This window comes from Thalassophryne amazonica, chromosome 14 (genome assembly GCF_902500255.1).
Source record: "Thalassophryne amazonica chromosome 14, fThaAma1.1, whole genome shotgun sequence".
NCBI classification, from domain to species: domain Eukaryota; kingdom Metazoa; phylum Chordata; class Actinopteri; order Batrachoidiformes; family Batrachoididae; genus Thalassophryne; species Thalassophryne amazonica.
Window position 1 is genome coordinate 26,995,587 of NC_047116.1, and position 25,097 is coordinate 27,020,683.

Below are 25,097 nucleotides of genomic sequence, written 5' to 3' on the forward strand. Positions count from 1 at the left end.
TAAATAAATAGGGGGGGGAAAAAAAAATCAAATTATAGTTTGAAATTCTATAGTGTCTGAAAGTGTTGCATAATACTGCATACAATATTATATATAGTAGCATATGATTTTATTCTCCAGTTGTGTAACTCACAAATATTAATATTTGTACCCAAATCTCTCCATGCACCCACTGTAACCTGCTGATGTACCCATTGCAGTACAGGCACTCACTGACATGAGTTATGCATTTTTTAAAGGATAATAATATGGATAAACATACAGATTGAGTCCTGAGCACTGAGGTTTTCCACTCAGAATAGTTGTTGGTTAAAACAGGAGTAACTCCAAATAAAACTGCTTGGAAAATTTTAACACTGCTGCTGGAAAGAACAGCGACGATAATCCCTCAAATCATTGGCCAATGCCGTTGGAGTGATGCTGCTGTTTTTCACAGACAGTTACACAAACATGTCTGAAGATGGCCGCAGTCACACTTGAGTTGATGACTCAGCCTTGTCCTCTGGAACACCAATCTGGAGAACATCTGGCACAGATTCCAGCTCTGTTGCAGAGATTGACTGGCTGAGTTCTCTAAGTGAGTGCTTCGTGATGCTCATACATGCATGCTTCAGGATGTGGCGAACCTTTTTACCCAGGAGCATGTACAGCAGAGGGTTAATACAGCTGTTAAAAAAGCCTAAACTGGTGGCGAGGGGGAACCCTGTTTTCAGCACGTTGTGGAGGTGGGCTGAGGAATGGATGGTCAGCTCCATCAAGCTGAAAATATGAAAAGGCGCCCAGCAGAAAAAGAATGCCAGAATTACGGCCGAAACCGTTTTGGAGAAGCTTGACATGTGAACTGAATCCTGGGAGCTTTTTGCTTTGATTGTCAGAAGGATTCCCGTCACAAATATGGCGCTAAACGGCAAGAGGAAGCCCACTGTGGTGCGGATCACCACGGTTACAACATGCCTCATGGCTGCCGTTTGGCTGTCGTGCGAGTGGAAGTTATTGAAGCACACCACCTTGTCACGCAAGCGCATGGTGTCACGAAATATCAGCACAGGACAGCTCAAGGCTGCCGCCACGACCCACACGCAACTGCATACCACCCAGGCTCTCTCTATGGTTCGATACCTCTGAGACCAGTTGAGGTGGACTAGCGAGATGTATCGGTCTATGCTGAGCACCGTGAGAAACAGCACGCTCGCATACATGTTCATCACAGACACGAATGAGTTGACTTTACACATTTGTATGCCAAAGTTCCAGTGGAAGTCCCGCAATATGTAGTCGATGTAGAAGGGCAGAAACAGCACAAAAACAAAGTCCGCTATCGCCAGATTCAGCAACCAGACACTGTTGACGGTCTTTTTGCATTTAAACGCTGTCACCCAAATGACGGTTCCATTACCGATGAGACCGAGAACAATGGAAATTATATAAATAACTACTGATATGATGTGCGTTGTTTCTGTCTGCCTGTGGTCCACTTTAAGATCTTCTAAGTCTCCATACTCCAGGTAGTACTCATAGGTGTAGTTTCCATAGTCCTGATCGACTCCGCCCATTGTTGCACAGTCGTAACCTGTAAGAAGGAAAAAGCCATGAGAAGATTTTTTTTTTTTTTTTAAGTCAAATCTCACTGTGGGTTAATCAACATACAGCATGAGTTCTCAACTCACCTTGTTTGGGCCTAGGACCGGCTGTTGTCTTGAGAACCCAGCTGCTGGTCTTTGATCATTTACTTCCTGTGTTGACGGTGGTGGTGGGTGTGTTTAGTGTCCTTCTGAAACACTGTGTAAACAGCCATCAATAGATTATTGTGTACATAAACAAGGAAGGACAAACAAATGATGCACAGTTTATTCATGTAGAAGCACAATCTGCTGTCAGGACAGAGGCGTTGCCAGGATTATCTGAGGGTTTGATCCCGTCAGATCTCAGAAGCTAAGCAGTGCGGGACCTGCTTAGCACTTGGATGGGAGACCTCTTTGGAACACCAGTGGCTGTGTGTTTCTCCAGGTTACACTGGAGTTGCATCCGACTTGTGTAAAACTTGTGCCAAATATCAATGCGGCTCTGGCTGTATCCACTGTGGTGACCCCAAACAAAACGGGAGCAGCCAAATGGACAACACAATATGATCCATATATATTTGGATATTGACAGTTTTTATTTTTAGCTGTTGTAGCATAACAGAGCTGATACCAATCAATAAATTAAAGAATGAGGTTGTGGGGCAGACTGACCGCTTCATTTCAAGGTAATTACATCTAAATCAGGTAAATGGAGCAGGATTTGTGGGGCCTCAAATTTTTTAAGGATGAAAATTGTCCCAGTTAGACAAGTGGCTGCTGAGCTGTGTTGTTATTTTATTAAATTAACAAAAACAAATATAAAGTTTGTGGCCCTACCTTGACAATCACTGACAAATGTTCTACGGCACTCAGCACAAGTCCAAATTATTTTTGTTATTGACATGATGTGTAGTCTGAGTGTAAAATAGGGCACTATGTCCCCTTAATTAGTAAAGTCATTTCTTTTGGCTTACTTTTTTTTTTTGCTTTTTCCCCCCAGAGGAGGTCTGATATGGATCCGCATGTTGCCGGATGTTTGCCCTTCTTGATTAAACTCCAGATGTCCTTGGATAATATAGCACAATCACTGCAACGGACCACACCTTTTCACTGACACCAGCACGCTCACAGGCGTACAAATGAGCACAAATGGACTCATGATTTAAAAAACTCAGACAGGATGACTCAAACCTTGAAAACTTTGAACAAGAAGGCTGGGGCGTGAAAACCACAGCTGTCCTGAATGGAAACTACCCACGCCACTTGTGTGGCCCTGTGTATTTTCTTCAGAGAGCAACAAATCAGTCATTAAAGGATTTAAAGAAAATTTAAAAGACATTGGCACAGTATGACAGCAATAATCACACAATAATCGTGCTCTCAAATCTAACACACCACGATGAACGGATAAAAGTCTTAAATGTTTTTTGCCAGTGACCAAATATAGTGCAACAGATAACTGAAATAATTCTGCACATGGTGAGACGAGCACGATTACGCTTTTGAAAAGAAAAAAAAGAAAAAAAAACCACAACAATAGCCACTTGAATTTTCAATAGCCAGTCTGGTAGGGGTCAATTGAAAAACTGCATAGGAGTCAAAATTTAAAAACGTTCCAATCATATTGAAAGCTACACCTCATTATGTGTCTGATCACAAAGATTCCAGAAAGGTATAGTTTGGACTATCTATGGCTGAATGTTCAGGAGTTATGGGGTAAAAAACAGCAAGAATGGTGACAAAGGTCAATTTCAGTTTGTTCCAGGGGTGAAAAATTAAAGTTGCTCTATTTTTGGTTAAAAAAAAAAAAAAAAAAAAAGTGGTGCACATGTGATTGGTTGAATGAACAGGATTAATAAATGGAATAGTTATGACTGTGTTGAATGCTTTATCTGCAAGGTAAAGGTCATACAATGTTGATGTCCATTGGATACTATGACGTGTCATATGTTATCCCGTAACGTGACAACTTAGCATGACACATGGTGCAAACTATTCCTTTTTAAATCCTATTAACTCAACCAATAATTTGCATCATGGTTTACAATAATTGGAGCAGCTGTAAATTCTGACCCCTTTACAAACTGAAATTGACATTTGTCACAGTTTTAGCCATTTTTATCCCAAACTATACGTTTTTGAAATATTTATGTTCATACAAATAATGTGGTATAGCTTTCAATATGATTGGAACATTTTTAAATTTTGACCCCTGTGTAATTCTTCAATTGATCTCTACCTATTGAAAATTCAAGTGCCTAGTCAGGTTTTTTTTCCAGAAGCCTAATGTCTAAGGAGTATTTGTGCCAACTTTGGTGCTTGTATCACCATTTGAAGGATTTCTCTGTAAAAATTCTGTTATCTGCTACATTAATACTGTGTATGTTGACCTGAATAAATTCAGCCGCATCTTAATCTCTTTGTAGTTTGGAAATGAGGTGTTAGATTTGTGAATATATTGGCGAACCTCTTCGACTATTTTCTGTTTTGTTTGGAATATGCTTGAATATGGCAAGAAGAGCAACAGTTGAAGTCTGTGGCAGTGGAGGAGTCACGACCAGCCGAGGTACCAGCTGCTTTTGTTGAAGGAGAGTGAATCACCTTTAACTACGGAAGAAACTCAGACGGGATTATGCTCAACCTTAAAAAGTTTTGAATTTTTAGCTCAAAGAAGGCAGTAATCCAACAAGACTTCAGATTTTACAGGTGTAAATTTAGTTGGTGATACTGGGGTATGACTACGCCACCACAGATCGTAAAATACTGTACTCATGCTTTATTTATTTTTTATTTTTTTAAAACCTCAGACCACATCCGAAGGGCATTTGGGTAAAAAGTTACATTTTTGCTGCGGTAGAAGTTTCATTATCAAAACAAGTCTGAGGCCCAGGGCCATTCCACTGTTCGTTATTCTCATGTGAGATTAAAATGACCATGAATTCACAGTCAGCACCGAATGTGAATTTAAATTATAGTCAGTTTCATGGCTCTGTATCTAGTCTTCATAATGGGATTTTGATAATCCTTAAAAATTTAAATAGCACAATATAATGAGTGTGACTCTTAAAATATTCAAAGAATGAGAATAGGATTTCAGACAGTCTCATGCAAATAATGGAAATTTTTACTCCAATAGTCTGGACATGTAATTGAATACAGCACTGTGCAAAGGTTTTGGCACCACACAGACTTGCTAGAAATGTAATGTTTGGGGTTTTTTTTCTTCACTATCGGGTTAATAGAAAATCTAATTTAAAATGCCAAAAGATTCTTATGCCAACAAAAATAGATTGTGACATCCCCCCTCCCCCATTTCTTTAGAGAAATTAATCAATTACTAACTCCCAAAACTCATTTAAAAGACAGCTGCCAATGATTACTCAATAATAAAATATTTTAAAATCTAGGCTTGTATCTCAAATGTACCTTTTGGCAATTTGTAGCTGAACTTTCAGGTCTTCTTTTTAAGAAAGTCCTCCTCTACACCTCTTCATCATGAAGCTATAACAGGGGATACAAAATGCAAATCATGTACTATGTACAATTTCTCCAATCACAGCAAGAGAAGCCTACAACTTCTTCTGGGTTGTCTGGGTGTCTTGGTGGCTTTCCTCACTCTTCTTCTTCTTGCACAGTCACTCAGTTTTTGAGAACTGTCTGCTCCATGCAGACTTACTATAGAGTGTCATACTGTTTGTATTTCTTCATAACTGATGTAAATAAAGTCCAAGACATATTCAGTGACTTGTAAATGTTCATTTATCCATCCCCTGACTTGTCTGAAGAAAACTATCAATAAAACTGATTATTTGCAAGTGTTATACCAAAGGGGCCCATTACTTATGCAATGCATCATCTTGGCTTTTAGAATTTCAATTAATTTGTATCAGGTTATAGAGATTTGCTTTGAGTGTGAGGAAGATAATTTTAGAATTTCTTTTATTTTTTGTATATGAAATGTCATAAACAAATTAAAAGGTGTGAAATACCAAGTGCCCAATACTTTTGGACTGAAATGTGTGTGGATATATATATATATATATATATATATATATATATATATATATATATATATACATACATATAAGATTTTGCTGACTTTACATTTATTGTCAAATGTGGGAAACAGGAAAAAACAGCACTGTATGTTCAAGTATATGTTGTACACACTTGGGAGTAACTGCAAAGACAAAAAAAAAAAAAAGTATAATGATAATGATCTGCCCTGTATAAATGAGAAAGTTACTATTTCCAGTTAAGTAAGAGTAAGAGAAAAGTCCAGCAGTTTGTGTTTGCCACATGCATACTAATGTAAAGCGCCAACATACTGAAGGAATGTTTCTCGGAGACTCTACATGAAGAAAAGAATAGAGTGACTTACTGAAATATCTGCTCCTTTTTCTTTTTTGGATCGAGGCAGCTCCTGGATGAAAAGTTAAACGTGGCGTATTAGCTCCTTTTTTGTCGTCTCTCTGAGCAGAACTCAACTAACTGTCTGTCGCCTTCGCGTGCGCGCATCCATCCAGAGTGAACGCGTGAGGTTTTGAGGAGTTGAGCAGTGGGCGTGTCCGGCTGACGTCACACACGAACGGCAGACTGGAGAGACGATTTTGGTGAGCCGCACACGAAGAATGCCTTCATTCAGAAAGCCTGTGGCTGTGAAAACAGTCTCGGAGCCAAACCCCCGTTTTGCCCTTCATGGAAAAGTTTTGAATGTTGTCGATCTTTGTGTGTTTATCCTAAACGCCTCACTAAGTGCGGGCCCGCCCATCACGTCAGAGTGAGGGGCATTCAGTTACCTCTTTTTTTTGGCATGTGCCAGTCCAATTTTAATTGCTTGACTTGGCTGATTGTTGTGTGGCCAAAATCCGTGTTTGATCTGCAGGGTTTCAGTGGCGGAGCCTGCACTGTAAATTTACCTTTGATTAAAAAAAAAAAAAACTTTCTGCATTAATAGCATTGACTTTATAACATTTGCATTACATGAATACAGCAACACAGAGCCAGTAATGTGGGATAATGGACAACAAAGCCCCCCCCACACACACAACCCCAAAAAAAACCTAGCAAAACCAAAAAAACACCAAAGTCAGGCTTGAATTTTAAATATCAGTTCTTCTTAAAGCCACAGTGTGCAGTATTTAGGGGTGTTTATTAGTAAAAATGGAACATAGCATTCATAACCACCTCCTTAATGTGTAATTTACCTGCAGCAAAAAATTGATGTGGAGCGTTGGGCAAGGAATTGTTTTTACTGGCTTGTCCGTGTGTGTGTCTGGGCAAGATAACTCAAAATGGCTGGATGAATTTCCTTCCAACCTGGTGGGAATATTACTTAGATTGATATCTACAGGTGATTAGATTTTGGAGTACTTTGGTTAAAGATCAAGGAAAATGGTAAAAAAAAAAAAAAAAAAACCTTGTTGAGTATCTCAACAAAAGAGAAGCTTAGATGGATCAAAATATATGGGAATATTACTTAGATTGATATCTACAGGTGATTAGATTTTGGAGTACTTTGGTTAAAGATCAAGGAAAATGGTAAAAAAAAAAACAAAAAAAACAACTTGTTGAGTATCTCAACAAAAAAGAAGGTTAGATGGATCAAAATAGATGGGAATATTACTTAGATTGATATCTACAGGTGATTAGATTTTGGAGTACTTTGTTTAAAGATCAAGGAAAATGCTAAAAAAAAACAACTTGTTGAGTATCTCAACAAAAGAGAAGTTTAGATGGATCAAAACAGATGGGAATATTACTTAGGTTGATATCTACAGGTGATTAGATTTTGGAGTACTTTGGTTAAAGATCAAGGAAAATGGTAAACAAACAAACAAACAAAAAAACAACTTGTTGAGTATCTCAACAAAAAAGAAGCTTAGATGGAGCAAAATAGATGGGAATATTACTTAGATTGATATCTACAGGTGATTAGATTTTGGAGTACTTTGGTTAAAGATCAAGGAAAATGGTAAAAAAAAACAACCAAACAAAAAAACAACTTGTTGAGTATCTCAACAAAAGAGAAGCTTACATGGATCAAAATAGATGGGAATATTACTTAGATTGATATCTACAGGTGATTAGATTTTGGAGTACTTTGGTTAAAGATCAAGGAAAATGGTAACAAACAAACAAAAAAACAACTTGTTGAGTATCTCAACAAAAAAGAAGCTTAGATGGATCAAAATAGATGGGAATATTACTTAGATTGATATCTACAGGTGATTAGATTTTGGAGTACTTTGGTTAAAGATCAAGGAAAATGGTAAAAAAACAAACAAACAAAAAAACAACTTGTTGAGTATCTCAACAAAAAAGAAGCTTAGATGGATCAAAATAGATGGGAATATTACTTAGATTGATATCTACAGGTGATTAGATTTTGGAGTACTTTGTTTAAAGATCAAGGAAAATGGTAAAAAAAAAAAAAACTTGTTGAGTATCTCAACAAAAGAGAAGTTTAGATGGATCAAAATAGATGGGAATATTACTTAGATTGATATCTACAGGTGATTAGATTTTGGAGTACTTTGGTTAAAGATCAAGGAAAATGGTAAAAAAAACAAACAAACAAAAAAACAACTTGTTGAGTATCTCAACAAAAAAGAAGCTTAGATGGATCAAAATAGATGGGAATATTACTTAGATTGATATCTACAGGTGATTAGATTTTGGAGTACTTTGTTTAAAGATCAAGGAAAATGGTAAACAAACAAACAAACAAAAAAACACCTTGTTGAGTATCTCAACAAAAAAGAAGCTTAGATGGATCAAAATAGATGGGAATATTACTTAGATTGATATCTACAGGTGATTAGATTTTGGAGTACTTTGGTTAAAGATCAAGGAAAATGGTTAAAAAACAACAACAACTTGTTGAGTATCTCAACAAAAGAGAAGCTTAGATGGATCAAAATAGATGTGAATATTACTTAGATTGATATCTACAGGTGATTAGATTTTGGAGTACTTTGGTTAAAGATCAAGGAAAATGGTTAAAAAAACAACAACAACTTGTTGAGTATCTCAACAAAAGAGAAGCTTAGATGGATCAAAATAGATGTGAATATTACTTAGATTGATATCTACAGGTGATTAGATTTTGGAGTACTTTGGTTAAAGATCAAGGAAAATGGTTAAAAAACAAAACAAAACAACAACTTGTTGAGTATCTCAACAAAAGAGAAGCTTAGATGGATCAAAATAGATGTGAATATTACTTAGATTGATATCTACAGGTGATTAGATTTTGGAGTACTTTGGTTAAAGATCAAGGAAAATGGTAAACAAACAAACAAACAAAAAAACAACTTGTTGAGTATCTCAACAAAAAAGAAGCTTAGATGGATCAAAATAGATGGGAATATTACTTAGATTGATATCTACAGGTGATTAGATTTTGGAGTACTTTGGTTAAAGATCAAGGAAAATGGTAAAAAAAAACCAAACAAACAAAAAAACACCTTGTTGAGTATCTCAACAAAAGAGAAGCTTACATGGATCAAAATAGATGGGAATATTACTTAGATTGATATCTACAGGTGATTAGATTTTGGAGTACTTTGGTTAAAGATCAAGGAAAATGGTAACAAACAAACAAAAAAACAACTTGTTGAGTATCTCAACAAAAAAGAAGCTTAGATGGATCAAAATAGATGGGAATATTACTTAGATTGATATCTACAGGTGATTAGATTTTGGAGTACTTTGTTTAAAGATCAAGGAAAATGGTAAAAAAAAAAACAACAACTTGTTGAGTATCTCAACAAAAGAGAAGTTTAGATGGATCAAAATAGATGGGAATATTACTTAGGTTGATATCTACAGGTGATTAGATTTTGGAGTACTTTGGTTAAAGATCAAGGAAAATGGTAAACAAACAAACAAACAAAAAAACAACTTGTTGAGTATCTCAACAAAAAAGAAGCTTAGATGGATCAAAATAGATGGGAATATTACTTAGATTGATATCTACAGGTGATTAGATTTTGGAGTACTTTGGTTAAAGATCAAGGAAAATGGTTAAAAAAAACAACAACAACTTGTTGAGTATCTCAACAAAAGAGAAGCTTAGATGGATCAAAATAGATGTGAATATTACTTAGATTGATATCTACAGGTGATTAGATTTTGGAGTACTTTGGTTAAAGATCAAGGAAAATGGTTAAAAAACAAAACAAAACAACAACTTGTTGAGTATCTCAACAAAAGAGAAGCTTAGATGGATCAAAATAGATGTGAATATTACTTAGATTGATATCTACAGGTGATTAGATTTTGGAGTACTTTGGTTAAAGATCAAGGAAAATGGTAAACAAACAAACAAACAAAAAAACAACTTGTTGAGTATCTCAACAAAAAAGAAGCTTAGATGGATCAAAATAGATGGGAATATTACTTAGATTGATATCTACAGGTGATTAGATTTTGGAGTACTTTGGTTAAAGATCAAGGAAAATGGTAAAAAAAAACAAAAAACAAAAAACAACTTGTTGAGTATCTCAACAAAAGAGAAGCTTACATGGATCAAAATAGATGGGAATATTACTTAGATTGATATCTACAGGTGATTAGATTTTGGAGTACTTTGGTTAAAGATCAAGGAAAATGGTAACAAACAAACAAAAAAACAACTTGTTGAGTATCTCAACAAAAAAGAAGCTTAGATGGATCAAAATAGATGGGAATATTACTTAGATTGATATCTACAGGTGATTAGATTTTGGAGTACTTTGTTTAAAGATCAAGGAAAATGGTAAAAAAAAAAAAAACAACTTGTTGAGTATCTCAACAAAAGAGAAGTTTAGATGGATCAAAATAGATGGGAATATTACTTAGGTTGATATCTACAGGTGATTAGATTTTGGAGTACTTTGGTTAAAGATCAAGGAAAATGGTAAACAAACAAACAAACAAAAAAACAACTTGTTGAGTATCTCAACAAAAAAGAAGCTTAGATGGATCAAAATAGATGGGAATATTACTTAGATTGATATCTACAGGTAATTAGATTTTGGAGTACTTTGGTTAAAGATCAAGGAAAATGGTAACAAACAAACAAAAAAACAACTTGTTGAGTATCTCAACAAAAAAGAAGCTTAGATGGATCAAAATAGATGGGAATATTACTTAGATCGATATCTACAGGTGATTAGATTTTGGAGTACTTTGTTTAAAGATCAAGGAAAATGGTAAAAAAAAAAAAAAAAACAACTTGTTGAGTATCTCAACAAAAGAGAAGTTTAGATGGATCAAAATAGATGGGAATATTACTTAGGTTGATATCTACAGGTGATTAGATTTTGGAGTACTTTGGTTAAAGATCAAGGAAAATGGTAAACAAACAAACAAAAAAACAACTTGTTGAGTATCTCAACAAAAAAGAAGCTTAGATGGATCAAAATAGATGGGAATATTACTTAGATTGATATCTACAGGTGATTAGATTTTGGAGTACTTTGGTTAAAGATCAAGGAAAATGGTAAAAAAAAAACAAAAAAAAACAACTTGTTGAGTATCTCAACAAAAGAGAAGCTTAGATGGATCAAACATGATGGGAATATGACTTGGATTTATATATCAATGTTATTAGATTTTGGAGTAGTTTGGTCAAAGTGAAAATCTCAAGGTCAAGGAAAGCTTGGTCCCAAAAATAACACATTTTTTATTAAATCATTGACATTGAGTCATCATCTATTAGTTCATCACTGTTGTCTTTTACAGGACTCTAATCAAATAACTGGACCTAGAAATTTCCAAGAAATGGGAGGAATTTTAAACAATATATATTTAGTAAACACATGGAAATGTGTCTAAACAATTAATACAATTATAATAATTATAATTGCACATAAAATGTCCTCTGTCTGTATCAGAGTAATGGTATTGTTACAACTGCTTCACCAAATTAAATATTCGTTCCATTGAAATAATGCAAAACATTCATTATTTGTTTTATATAACGGCTAAAATAGATCCTTGTCATTTGATATTTTATTAATTTATCAACAACAGAAAAGGGACTTACATTTTGGTGTTCCACTGCTGCTAATTGTGACGTGTAGTCCAGTGATGCTGTGCACTGACTTCGGACTTCCATTAAAAAAAAAAGAAAAACAAAAGACTTTGTATAGTTGCTCAGTCCAGCCAAAAATCATGTCAGCTTTTCATTTGAACAGCTCTTCCTGCATCCACATGGCTTACAGCAGAGTGGATTTTGTGTGTGTGTGTGTGTGTGTGTGTGTGTGTGTGTGTGTGTGTGTGTGTGTGTGTGTGTGTGTGTGTGTGTGTGTGTGTGTGTGTGTGTGTGTGTGTGTGTGTGTGTGTGTGTGTGTGTGTGTGTGTGTGTGTGTGTGTGTGTCAGTGTCACAGCTGCCACCTGGCATGTTAGAAAAGTCTCAGCAACAGGTCCTGGTTAGAGCTGTGACTGTCCTGTGTTACTTTTTCTTGTTTTTCTTGATGTAGAACTGCGAGTAGTCCTGTGTGACATGAGTCGGGTGTTTTTTTTTTTCTTATAGGACATCATAGAATCTGAGTCTGACTCGGGAACTGAGCCCCTGTACCAGGACAATGGACTGTCTACAGCTGTGCAAGCAAATACAGGGGGTGCATGTGCCATTAGTGACCCCTGACCTGACAACCCCACCCCCTTTAAGAGAAAAAGGAATAACAATCCAGTACTGTATTTTCCTCAAAGGAATCCATAAATGAGCAAAGTACGAAGGCACTGAGACCCAAACGGAATGATTATAGGTCCTTTTTTTTGAGAACTTGATAAACTACCAAGAAGATAAATACTTCATTACTAAAGAGGAGGTGTTTGTGTAATCATTTCTCCAGTTTATACTATAATTATTGTATTGATGTTGTTGGACTCCAAGGACAGATTTCTATATTAACATGTATGTGCATATATTCAATTTAAATTTAAATTTGTATATTATTCAGTTTTCTAAAGATTATTTCAGTTATTCGAAATTGGAACTTTGTAAGAAAAAAGTATTTTTGGTTCAAACAGATTTAAAGATTCTTGTTTGCAACATTCATTGCAGATTCTCCTCACTACACTACCACAGCAAATCCAAGGTGGATCGGCATGCTGATTTGTCACAGGTTTTAGGTCAGATGTCCTTCCTGTTTCCACTCCACATTACAGGAAGAACGGCCAGGGGTGGCCTTGAACCGGTAACTTCCCACTGTGTAAACAAGCACACTTAACGGCTTAGCCATCACTCCTGCCTGTTCAAATCTCTGATATACAAGAATTCATTAGTTTTCTATCCTTGCTTACTCCAATCAGGGTGATGGGGAGCAGGGCTGGAACCTATCCCAGCCATCATAGGACACGAGGCGGGTTACACAGTAGACAGGACGCCAGTCCATCATAGGCTGATATATAAACATAATATTTAAATTTACAGTCCTACTTACAACTCACAAGTGGCAAAACTGACTGGAACTGACATACTAACGGCCCTCGCACTCTCTAGAAGGGCCCCTGCTGAAGGGCACTATACAAAACAATGCTAAGGAAGAGGAAATGGAACTGGGCCTAACTTACCACTGAAGGCATAGGTGGTGGCCAAGCAGTCAAGTGCGCTTGTATCCCGTGCGGAAGGTTCTTGGTTCAAGGCCATCTCTGTGCATTCTCTGTGTAATGTGGAATTGTCTCAGGAAGGGCATCCGGTGTAAAACTTGTGCCAAGTCAACATGCAGATCTGCTGTGGTGACGCAAAGGGAAACCTAAAGGAAACTTATTTATTTATTTACTTAAAAAAATAGCTTCATTACTGATGCTAAATTCAGCCTCATTTCAATTCTTTTTTTTTTCCCCTCAAAATTCTACACACAATGCCCCATAGTGGCAGTGTGAAAAAGATTTATTTATTTGTTTGTTTGTTTAGATTTTTGCAAATTTATAAAAAAAAAAAAAAAGAAAGAAATAGGAAATCACACACACATAAGTATTCACAGCCTTTGTCATGAAACTCAAAATTGAGTTTGAGTGCATCCTGTGTCCACTGATCATCCTTGAGATGTTTCTACAGCTTAATTGGAGTCCACCTGGGCTAAATTCAGTTGATTGGACATGATTTAGAAAGACACACACCTGTCTACATATAAGGCCCCACAGTTGACAGTGCACGTCAGAGCACTAACCAAGCATAAAGACAAAGGACTTGTCGGAAGACCTCCGTGACAGGATTGTCTCGAGGCACAAATCTGGGGAAGGGTACAGAAACATTTCTGCTGCTTTGAAGGTCTCAATGAGCACAGTGGCCTCCATCATCCATAAATGGAAGAAGTTCAGCTCCACCAGGACTCTTCCTAGAGCTGGCCGCCCATCTAATCTGAGAGATCAGAGGAGAAGGGCCTTAGTCAGGGAGGTGACCAAGAACCCCAATGGTCATTCTGTCAGAGCTCCAAGGTTTCTCTGTGGAGACAGGAGAACCTTCCAGAAGGACAACCATCTCTGCAGCAATCCACTAATCAGGCCTGTATGGTAGAGTGGCCAGATGGAAGCCACTCCTGGGTAAAAGGCACATGGCAGCCTGCCTGGAGTTTGTCAAAAGGCACCTGAAGGACTCTCAGACCATGAGAAACATAATTCTCTGCTCTGAAGGAGACAAAATTGAACTCTTTGGTGTGAATGCTAGGCTTCGTGTTGGAAGGAAACCAGGCATCATCCCTACAGTGAACCATGGTGGTGGCAGCATCATGCTGTGGGGATGTTTTTCAGCAGCAGGAACTGGGAGACTATTGAGGGAAAGATGAATGCAGCAATGTACAGAGACATCCTGGATGAAAACCTGCTCCAGAGCAGTTCATCTTTTAGCAGTATTGAGCAAAGGATGTGAATCTGTATGTACATGTGATTTCTTGTTTGCATTTTTAATAAACTTGCCAAAAAAAAAAACTTTTTTCCGTAAGGAATATTACATTGCGAATATCATATTGCTGTTGTTTTATTTCTTGCTTTCAATGCGTTGGTTTAATTTTTATATATATTTCAAAGCTCATTTCTGGTATTTCATCTGTTTCCGGTTTGTTGAAAAGCCTTTCAAGTCACCGAGCGCGTGCACCCAGGAAGCAGGTAACATTAGCAGCAGCTACATCGAGGAGGAGTCTGCTGGGTGACTTCCAGCAGCTCCTTGTGGCCACCGCCTTCTTTTTTTTCTTTTCCTCCTCCTTCTCCCTCTCCTCTGCTCCCTCCCTGTCTCTCCTCCGCGACTGCAGCAGCCCGGTCGGTGCCTCCTGGATCCATGAAGAAAGCCGCCTGCACGGCTCCTCCCCGCCGCGATGGGCCGCGAGCTTCTCACCGTGTTGACGTGTTGATGCTGAGATATTTTAGTGATCAAATATGAATCATGCATTTGATATTTCTGGCCAACTTGCTCGTCAGCATCCTTTCGCCTTGGCTGCATCCATCGCTAGCGTCATTCGGTAGGTATAGCCTCCTCCTGCAGTAGCATGTTGCCACTTCCATCTGAATAAAGCACTGGCGTGGATCACTTTTTGTGCTGCCTGAAATAAAATGCATTTGTATGCTGTGTTTGCAACTTAATACAGATTTTTTTTAAAAGGTGATTCTCGGAGGGATTTGCGGATCATTTAAGGAGCTGCTGCATGAGTGCAGAGTATTTATTTTTTTTTTTTTTTACAGCTTCTAAAAAAAAAAAAATACTGTTAATTTTGTATTTGTATTAGTACTGCATAATGCATTCTGCATTTTTCTATCCGGTGCATATTTATACTTAAATAACGAGCATATCAAAAGTAGTGAAGCAATTTATATTACTGTGTGTATTCCAGTTTCCGGTGATCGCTATGTCCTCATGATGTGCAGTGATGCCAGGTTCCTCAGTGTTATCAATCAATCAATCAATTTTTTTTTTATATAGCACCAAATCACAACAAACAGTTGCCCCAAGGCGTGTTTAATGAATAAAAGCTTCCTCCGTAGGCGTGTCTCTGAGAGAAACGGTTGCAGTTTTCATCTCTGCATTATGGGAATTCTCTTGCAGTTTCTCAAGGAGTAGAGGACGAGGCTGAGAAGGACGCAGTGCCGCTATTGCTGAAGCAACAGGCAACTGCAGCACCTGCTACAGAGTCCACATCGCAGCATGCAGCAGAGCATGTGATCACCTACCCCTCACGGTTGATCTACTACCTTAACGAGGACTCAGAGAGCACCTATCATGACCTGGACACCCGGACGCAGAACCAAGTTGCAGAGGGCCAGGTATGATTTAGTCATGAAGGTGTGAGTGATGGGGGTGTAGTTCTTAAACATACTCACATGATGACATGCCAGGTTTGGTCACTTCAAAGCCTTTTGTGTATTGAGGCATTTTGGTTTCAGTTCATGTTGTACTCTGAAATCCAACAGGAATTAAATTCTTATTCATTTTCCTCACTACATCATACAGATTTCTTCCGTCAGTCTCCTCTTGGCAAAAAAAAAAAAAAAAAAAAAAGAGTTTCCGAAGCATGAAATGCAGATTTTATTGTAACTTTCATGATGGGATGCTTGCATGGACTTGATGTTGGGTAGCGTTTGGAAACCAGTGACTTAGGTGCTTTTAGTGGTGAGGAAAGGTTTACTGACCTCAACTTTGTGGATGATGCTGTGATCTTTTTGAAATCAATGGATACTCTGATTGCTGCACTTGAGAAGCTCAGTGAGGAGTCGGAGTGTCTGAGTTTGCAGTTGTTCTGGTTCTGGATCAAGACAAAGATTCATATGTTTGACAACTTCCTGGATTCAGCCATCAAAAATGTATCTGTATGTGATGATAGTGGAGATCTGATAGTGGAGATCAAGAGGTGCCTGCGAAGAGCTCATGGAGTCATGAGGTCCTTGGACAGAGGCGATTGGTGATGTTAGTATCTTTCTGGAAGAATGAAGATTAAGTCTTTAGGGTCCTGGTGCTACCTGTCTGACTATATGGTTCTGGGACTTGAGCACTAGCCAGTGGCTAAAGGCGATGACTGGATGTCTTTGGTACTAGGTCTTTTTGGAGAATCCTTGGAAACTGCTGGAATGACTTTGTGTCAAATGAGCAGTTACTTAGAAAGACTAAGATGAGGAGTGTCACTTGCATTGTGAGGGAGTGACATTTTGGCCATGTGGCATGTTTATCTGTCTATAATCCAGCGTGCAGGTGCCTGAGTGTTGAGGACCCCAGCAGCTGGAAAAATACAAGGGAACACCCACATTTCACTTGGCTGTGGCAGATAGTTACTGTAGAGATGTGGGAATGAACCACCAGTTGTCTGCTTGGGTGATCGCCATCCAGGACTCAAGGCAGTTCCATGGTGGGGTGGATGGAATGAATCACAGATCCAGCGCATGCTTCCAGACCTGACTTTGCTTTCATGATGGGACCCCTTTTGTATCTAGCAGTCAGAATCCCTTTGGTTTTCTATGTACAACGAAAATGCCACTTAAAACTACAGCATGTAGGATTTAGTGCCATCTAGCAGAGTGGTTGCATTTAACATTATGATGTTGCTAGCCACTATTTTGCTTTCCTTCATGTTTTCACTTCTTTGGTGACAGGGATTCATGCTCCCTTGCCTTCTTTTGTATAATAAGTGATATGTGTGAGTATTGACTTATGATCATTTAGGCGTAAAAACACACGAGATAAACAAGTTGTTGTGCCAAATATACTCCTTATGTTTTTGTTATCCATGAAAACGCACTGTCATCGCAAATACAGCATTGTTTGGGAACTACTTTTTGCGCAGGAATTCATCAAGCACATCGGCAGCGGGTGCGTACTAACGCAGAATATCCAGAAACTGGATAGCTGTTCGGCCAGAATGACAGCATCCACTTTTAGCTTGCCATAAGCTAAGCTAGTGGCGCGTGTGAGAATATGGTGGTTTCTAGTCATAATTTCATGAGCATTTTTTTATGATAGAGAGAAATAGCACATTAAGGAAACAAACAATATCTACATTACATTCCTATCATCTCATTCTCATCAGATCAGTTGTTATTCTGTCTGTATGTGGCCCCTACTAAATTAAGCAGAGTTATAGAATAAACTTTCATTATTATGATGAAGACTTGCAGATGTGCATGACTGTTCATGTCGGAAATGTGTCTCATATTGCAACAGCAACCATCTTAGAGAACACTGAAATGGTTGTTGTTGGCCCTGACAAATGTGAACATCTTTACAGTTACTTAACACTATCACTGGTCGGCTGATTGTGATACATTCATCATCGTGAATAGTGATCCAACGTTGTTTTGACTTGCATATTTGAAAGGTAGCTAAGGGCGTCTCTCATTTCCAATTTTTGACACTAATTTCCATCCTGCTTTCAAAATTGAGGAAAACGACCTCAGTTAAAATTTTTAAAATAGTGGGCAAAATACATATTACTTACTGTTTTATAACTGTTTGCATATAAGTGTAAGTGTATAAGTGAATATTGCTGAATCCACCCGAGTACGTACACTTTCTGCTGCATAATTTTTCATGTGCAAAATGCTGCTTCCTGTCAATAACTGCCCTAACACTGCCTGTTTTAATTCGTGTAACATTGTAGTGAGCCTGTCTATTGCGGTTGCCCAAATACTGAGTCATGCTTTTTGTAACATCTGGTTTTCCACATAAGCATGTGAGATGTCTTTAAATGACTCAGAATATGGCTGCCAGAGTTTTGACTAAAATCACGGGATTCTATCACATCACACTTGTTTTGGCTTCCCTTTGCTGACTTCCGGTGAATGTAGTCGAAGATTTAAAATTTTGCTGTTGACTCACATTGTACCGAGTGGTCGTGCACCCACCTATTATACTGAATTTATTCATCCTTATGTGCCTTCTCATGCCCTGCAGTCTCAGGAGGCTGTGGGCTTGTTTGTATTCCTGTTGGGGAAGTCGGCAGGCTGTGTAGCCTTTGCCTTATGTGCAGCCACTTTGTGGAGCAATTTGGTTGTCAAAATTTGAAATTCTTCTTCCACTGAATATTTTAAGGCTAATTTTAAACCATTTATTTCCTGTTGCCTGCAGTAAATTAATGGGTTTACCTTATTTTCACCTGCATTTGTGTAATATGTAGTTGGTTTCTGGTTTAAATAATTCTTGTGGGTGTTAAGTATTTATATTTTTATTGCTGTGCCTGGGTGAGAACTTTGATTTACTTATTCATTCATTTATTTATTTTGCCTGAAAGTGCTATGTAAACTTATTATTGAAATTATTATGATCAGAAAGTCACTTCTAATAGGAAAGCATCAGAGCTTCCCCATGTAGAAAGGCATTTTCTCCAGTTGTCTGTACACTGCATGTAATTTTCCCCACAACCTTTAGCCATATTTTTGACAAATACGAGGTCTGTTAGAAAAGTATTGGACCTTTTTATTTTGTGCAAAAACCTGATGGATTTGAATCACATGTGCTTGCATGAGCCAACCTTGAACCTTCGTGCGCATGCGTAAACTTTTTCACGCCTGTCGATTGCATTATTTTCTGGTAAGCAGCCTTTGTGTGGGACGTGTGCTATGCGCTCGGCATTTTTTCATTTCAAGGAAAAAGACGGAATGAGTGGAGCAGTGCCGCATCATATTTTGCCAGAAACTGGGCGACAGCCAGGTGGCAACCATTCTGATGATTCAGACGACTTTCGGTGACTTTTCAGTCGTGTGACTATCCGAGAAATTGTGGAAGAGGTGGGCATGTCACAACATGTCCTATGAGACTTCAACATGAAGGTGCTTTTGCTGTGCCGTCAGCAGCAGCACGAATTTCACAGCCACTCTTTTCATGGCCACATCTTCTGTCACAGTGGAATGTACCAAAAACGTGCTGATGTCCACCTCTTCCGCAATTTCTCGGATAGTCACACGACGGTCCCGCATCACCACAGCGTTCACTTTGGAAATGATCTGGTCATTTCAGCATGTTGATGGCTGACCGGAGCGCGGCTCGCTCTCCACTGTTGTGCGCACGTCTTTAAACCGGTTGTACCGCTCCTTAATTTGTGTGATGCCCATTGCATCGTCACAAAAAGCCGTCTGAATCTTCTGAATGGTTTCCACCTGGCTGTCGCCCAGTTTCTGGCAAAATTTGATGCGATGCTGCTCCAGTTGTTCTGTGTTTTTCCTTGAAATGAAAAAACGCCGAGCACACAGCACGTCTCACACAAAGGCTGCTTACCAGAAAATGATGCAGTCGACAGGCGTGAAAAAGTTCACCCATGCGCACGAAGGTTCAAGGTTTCCTCATGCAAGCACACGTGATTCAAATCCATCAGGTTTTTGCAAAAAATAAAAAGGTCCGATACTTTTCTAACAGACCTCGTATTCTTGACACAATGGTTTTAACTGACTCTTGCAGAGCAGGTAAATCAGTGGATAGTGTTTGGGTGACCAATATGTAAATTTGGGTTCGATTCCCAGGCATGCAACCTATCTGTGTCCTTGGACAACGTCCTAATCCAGCCAGCTGTAAATGGGTACCGGCCTTTGGCTGAGGAAGTAACCTGAGATGGACTAGCATCATGTCGCAAGGCTTGAATGTTTAGGAAAGATTTTGAAGCCACTAAAATGTAACTAATTCTTTTCTGACACAAGGATCAACTCTCCACAAAATTTAATTGAAACCTCACCACCATATGAGTTGGCATACATTCAGACAAGTGTTGGGGGTAATAACGAAACCTAATGCCTAAATATTGTATAACACATATTTTCTCTCCTACAGGCAGTCCATCTTGCTCAAGCCAGTTTTCAGTTAGAGGCCTTTGGCTCCAGATTTATTCTGGACCTCACATTGAACAAGTAAGTCTTTATTTTATCAACCTCGAACTGATTCACTGTTCAGGGGTCACATAAACGTCCGCGCTCATGGTATCATGTCACCTTGACTTTGTTACAGTGAGTAAAGCTGGTGTGAGTTTCATGAGCAAATTTTGAAGTCGCGTTTTAACACCTCAGCAAGTTCTCAATGCTATTGATGTCTTTTTACATATCAGCAGTGCAGCAGATGCAGGGTACTTATTCAGGATACAGAGTGCGTGAGCAATTATGTCTTAAAACAACAGTGGCGACATTTGTGGTTGCCAGACCATTATTGCTGAGTTTGTTCTTTGGAAATGATGTACTACTGCACATCACGTCAAAGAGTAATGCAATGTTGGTCATCAAAGTTTGCACAAGCAGGGCCATTTTGAATGAGTGTGCCTCACTTCCCACAATCCTGCACGTCCTAACTACAGTCTGAGCTCAGTGTTGTTTTGTTCCAAGAACAAAATGTTCTTGGAAAACTAAGTTCCTGGATTAAATGAGGAATAATTAGATTTTGTTAAATTTTGCAGAGAGACAGTCTGTCTATGGTCTGTCCCATTTTGAGACAAGAGGCTCTGGACCACTCAATGATATTGATTCCCCCCCCCAACACACACACACCCAGAGATAAACCACCATGCACGTGTGAAGGTTTAATGCATAAAGGAAATTTGTTGTGCACATGTGTAAGGGCTTACAAATACTGATTGATTTTTACTGTAGGTCATTTAATGTGATTCAAAGCTGAAATCTATAATAGAATATCATAATGCTTAGTTGATAATCAATGTGTAGCCAATCTATTTTACTTACTTAAATTTATATTTCAGCAAATAGTCAGGTTTCTTATGTAATTTCATGATGGTTTTTTGTTGAATTTTGAAAAACTACATTTTTTAGAAAGCTTATGAAATGAGGAATAAAACAAACAAAACAAAAAAAAGTTTCCTTTTTTCAAAGCCTGTTTTAGTTAGTTAAAGCCAGTTTTAGATTAAAATATGCCAGCACAGCCTGATCCATAAATAACTGGGGAGATTAGATTACATTAGATAGAACTTTATTGATCCCTTAGGAAGACACCCTCGGGGAAATTGAGGTTCCAGCAGCATTGTAGAGCAGCACACAGGGTAAGAAGCACAGAGAGTATCAAAAATAAAAGTAAAACAGAAAAACAGTTTGCAATATAAATACCAGACATACTGATCAATACTGGTTTACTGGCTACTACTGTTCGTCTCCTTCCCATCCTCTGTCTTCCTGTTACTCCTGCCCTCCCCTTCGAATGAGGAGTTGTATAGTCTGATGGCCTGAGAGACAAAGGAGTTTTTCAGTCTCTTGGTCCTGCACTTGGGAAGGAGCAGTATGTGGCTGAAGAGGCTCCTCTGGTTGCTGATGACGGTGTGCAGAGGGTGACAGGCATCATCCAGAAAGTTCAGCAGTTTGTCCAGTGTTTCTTCTCTGCCACCATCACCAGAGAGTCCAGCTTCATGCAAACCACAGAGCCGGCCTGCCTGATCAGTTTGGCCAGCCTGGATGTGTCCTTCTTGGATGTGCTACCCCCCAGCACACCATGGTGTATAAGAGGACGCTGGTTACTACGGACTGGGAGAACATCCACAGGAGTTTCCTGCAGATGTTAAATGACCACAGCCTCCTCAGAAAGTACAGCCTGCTCTGTACGGATGGTTGGTGTGGGTTGTCCAGTCCAGTTTGCTGTCCAGCCACAGCCCGAGGTACTTGTAGGAATCAACAGCCTCCACCTCAGCTCCCTGTATCAGAACTGGTGGCGGACTTTGTCTTGACTTCCCAAAGTCAGTGACCATCTCCTTTCTGTTCAAGATGTTGAGCTGTAGATGGTTCGTGTGGCACCACACAGCAAAGTCCTTCACTAGGCTTCTGTACTACTCCTGTACACAGTTCTTACATATTTCCTTCTATGCACATCCATAATGGAGCTGAAGTTAAATAATCAGGATGTGCTTATACACTGTAAAGATTTTGACCAGTGTTTACTAAAAAAAATGTGGCAACAAAGTGACACATAATATAATTGAATACATTTTAAGTTTTACAATTTTGATAAAAAGATATTGAATATCTATAAACTACAACCCCAATTCCAATGAAGTTAGGATGTTGTGTAAAATGTATATAAAAACAGAATACAATGATTTGCAAATCCTCTTCAACCTATATTCAATTGAATACACCATAAAGACAAGATTATTTAATGTTGAAACTGATAAACTTTATTGTTTTGTGAAAATATTTGCTAATTTTGAAATGGATGCCTGCAACACATTTCAAAAAAGTTGGGATGGGGCAACAAAAGACTGGGAAAGTTGATGAATGCTCAAAGAACACCTAATTGGAAACAGGCGAGTGTCATGATTGGGTAGAAAAGGAGCATCCCCAAAAAGGCTCAGCTGTTCACAAGCAAAGATGGGGTGAGGATCACCACTTTGTGAACAACAGTTTAAGAACAATGTTTCTCAATGTTCAATTGCAAGAAATTTAGGGATTCCATCATCTACAGTCCATAATATAATCAGAAGATTCAGATAATCTGGAGAACTTTCTACATGTAAGCAGCAAGGCCGAAAACCCACATTGAATGCCCGTGACTTTCGATCCCTCTGGCGGCACTGTATTAAAAACTGACATTATTGTGTAAAGGATCTTACCGCATGGGCTCAGGAGCACTTCAGAAAACCATTGTCAGTTAACACAGTTCGTAGCTACATCTACAAGAGCAAGTTAAAACTCTGCCATGCAAAGCTAAAGCCATACATCAATAACTTCCAGAAACACCGCCGCCTTGTCTGGGCCCGAACTCATTTGAAATGGACAGATGCAAAGTGGAAAAGTGTGCTGTGGTCTGATGAGTCCATATTTCAGATTGTTTTTGGAAATCATGGACGTCGTGTCCTCTGGACAAAAGAGGATAAAGACCATCCAAATTGTTACCAACGCAAAGTTGAAAAGCCAGCATCTGTGATGGTATGGGGGTGCGTTAGTGCCCATGGCATGGGCAACTTACACATCTGTGATGGCACCATCAATGCTGAAAGGTACATCCAGGTTTTAGAGCAACACATGCTGCTCTCCAAGCAACGTCTTTTTCAGGGACGTCTCTGCTTATTTCAGCAAGACAGTGCCAAGTCACATTCTGCACATGTTAGAACAGCATGGCTTCGTAGTAAAAGAGTGCAGGTACGAGACTGGCCTGCCTGCAGTCCAGACCTGTCACCCGTTGAAAATGTGTGGCACATTATGAAGCGCAAAATATGACAACGGAGACCCCGGACTGTTGAACAACTGAAGTCATACATCAAGCAAGAATGGGAAAGAATTCCACCTACAAAGCTTCAACAATTAGTGTCCTCAGTTCAGTTTAATGTTGTTAGAAGGAAAGGTGATGTAACACAGTGGTAAACATACCACTGTCCCAGCTTTTTTTGAAATGTGTTGCAGGCATCCAATTCAAAATGAGCAAATATTTGCACAAAAACAATAAAGTTTATCAGTTTGAACATTAAATATCTTGTCTTTGGGGTGTATTCAATTGAATATAGGTTGAAGAGGATTTGCAAATCATTGTATTCTGTTTTTATTTACATTTTACACAACGTCCCAACTTCATTGAAATTGGGGTTGTAAGCATGGAGGTCCCATTTTTTGTTGTCAATGTTCTCTGGATCTGCTCACATCATCTCTACGCTCTCGATCTTCCCATATCTTCTGTAGTTATGGATGCACATCATGTCTCTTTCACAAATCCCCTTAATTGCCCAGATTTTGCGGTTAATTAGAACCGCCGATCTGTGATATACGACCGATTTCCGCCAGATGCCGTTTTCGCCTAGTGAGTATGAATCCGTCCAGCTTCCATGTATGACATTCAGTGCATTGTCACTGAGCACTGCTTTTTTTCGTTCGTATTTCATCAAGGTAGGTCATTGAAAATTATTTGAAGATGTTTTCTAGGGCAAAACATCCACAGATTCCAAATCTGCATCACATTTGCACCAGCTATTATGGTTCGGGCTCTAAAAAAAAAAAGCATAAAAACAGTATAGTTTTGTGAAAGTACGTATTGCTTATTAATTATTGGAAACAAATGTCAGCTAGGGCTGTCACGATTAGGAATTTCTGGAGACGATTAATTGTCAGACAAATAATTGCGATTGACGAATATGTTGTCTTTTTTTTTTTTTTTTTTTTTCCCCTTCTGCTATCGTAGTATAATTACACAACTCTGGAAGAATGTTTGGCTTCTGTGAGTGGAGAAACTGGGAATAGTGCAACATTTTTATTTTTAATCTTCATTTTACATACAGTCCAACTTTTTCTGATTTGTGGTTGTTTCTGTTCCATTTCTGAAATTGTTTCTCCTCATCAGTCACGTTTTGTGCTTAAACACTACATTAAGCTCAAGAGTGAACAAATAAATACCTTTGGAAAATAGCAGCTGTTAAAGTTCAGAGTTCTCACCAGCTTTTTGTGATCTGTGCATCTGAACAGCACCACAGCTTCTCCACGTCGGGGTTGTTTTTTTTTTTTTTTTTTTTTTTTGCTCAGTTCATTCATATATTCTCATTTTTTAAATATGTTTTTAAAGATATTTGACCGTTTATTTCATCTCATGATCTCATAAATTCAGTATACGACGCGCACATGGTGTGAACAGGATGGTAACGGCAGAATCACACCGGGAGAGA

At 38.5% G+C, this 25,097-nt stretch overlaps 2 protein-coding genes across 4 annotated transcripts in view; one reads left to right on the plus strand and one right to left on the minus strand.

Annotated features, from left to right (window-relative positions):
- The window catches only part of gpr1 (G protein-coupled receptor 1), a 7,215-nt gene extending 957 nt beyond the window's left edge, over nt 1–6,258 (minus strand). The window contains exons 1-4 of one of the 3 annotated variants that reach the window (XM_034186738.1): nt 5,944–6,258; nt 4,989–5,063; nt 1,668–1,779; nt 1–1,570 (exon numbers count right to left, since the gene is read on the minus strand). The exon at nt 1–1,570 is cut by the window's left edge and continues 957 nt beyond it. In XM_034186738.1, coding sequence (XP_034042629.1) covers nt 471–1,553 — 1,083 coding nt within the window. In that variant the 5' untranslated portion in view covers nt 1,554–1,570; nt 1,668–1,779; nt 4,989–5,063; nt 5,944–6,258 and the 3' untranslated portion in view covers nt 1–470. Of the gene's footprint in view, nt 1,571–1,667; nt 1,780–4,364; nt 4,961–4,988; nt 5,064–5,943 lie in introns of those variants that run through there. The other 2 variants (XM_034186737.1, XM_034186735.1) reach the window with 2 other exon arrangements.
- An 8,304-nt stretch (nt 6,259–14,562) lies between these two features.
- LOC117524869 (disintegrin and metalloproteinase domain-containing protein 23) overlaps nt 14,563–25,097 on the plus strand; it is a 57,632-nt gene continuing 47,097 nt past the window's right edge. Inside the window, 3 exon segments of the mRNA XM_034186685.1 lie at nt 14,563–15,011; nt 15,593–15,810; nt 20,294–20,370. Of these exon segments, the coding sequence (XP_034042576.1) occupies nt 14,936–15,011; nt 15,593–15,810; nt 20,294–20,370 (371 nt within the window). The 5' untranslated portion in view covers nt 14,563–14,935.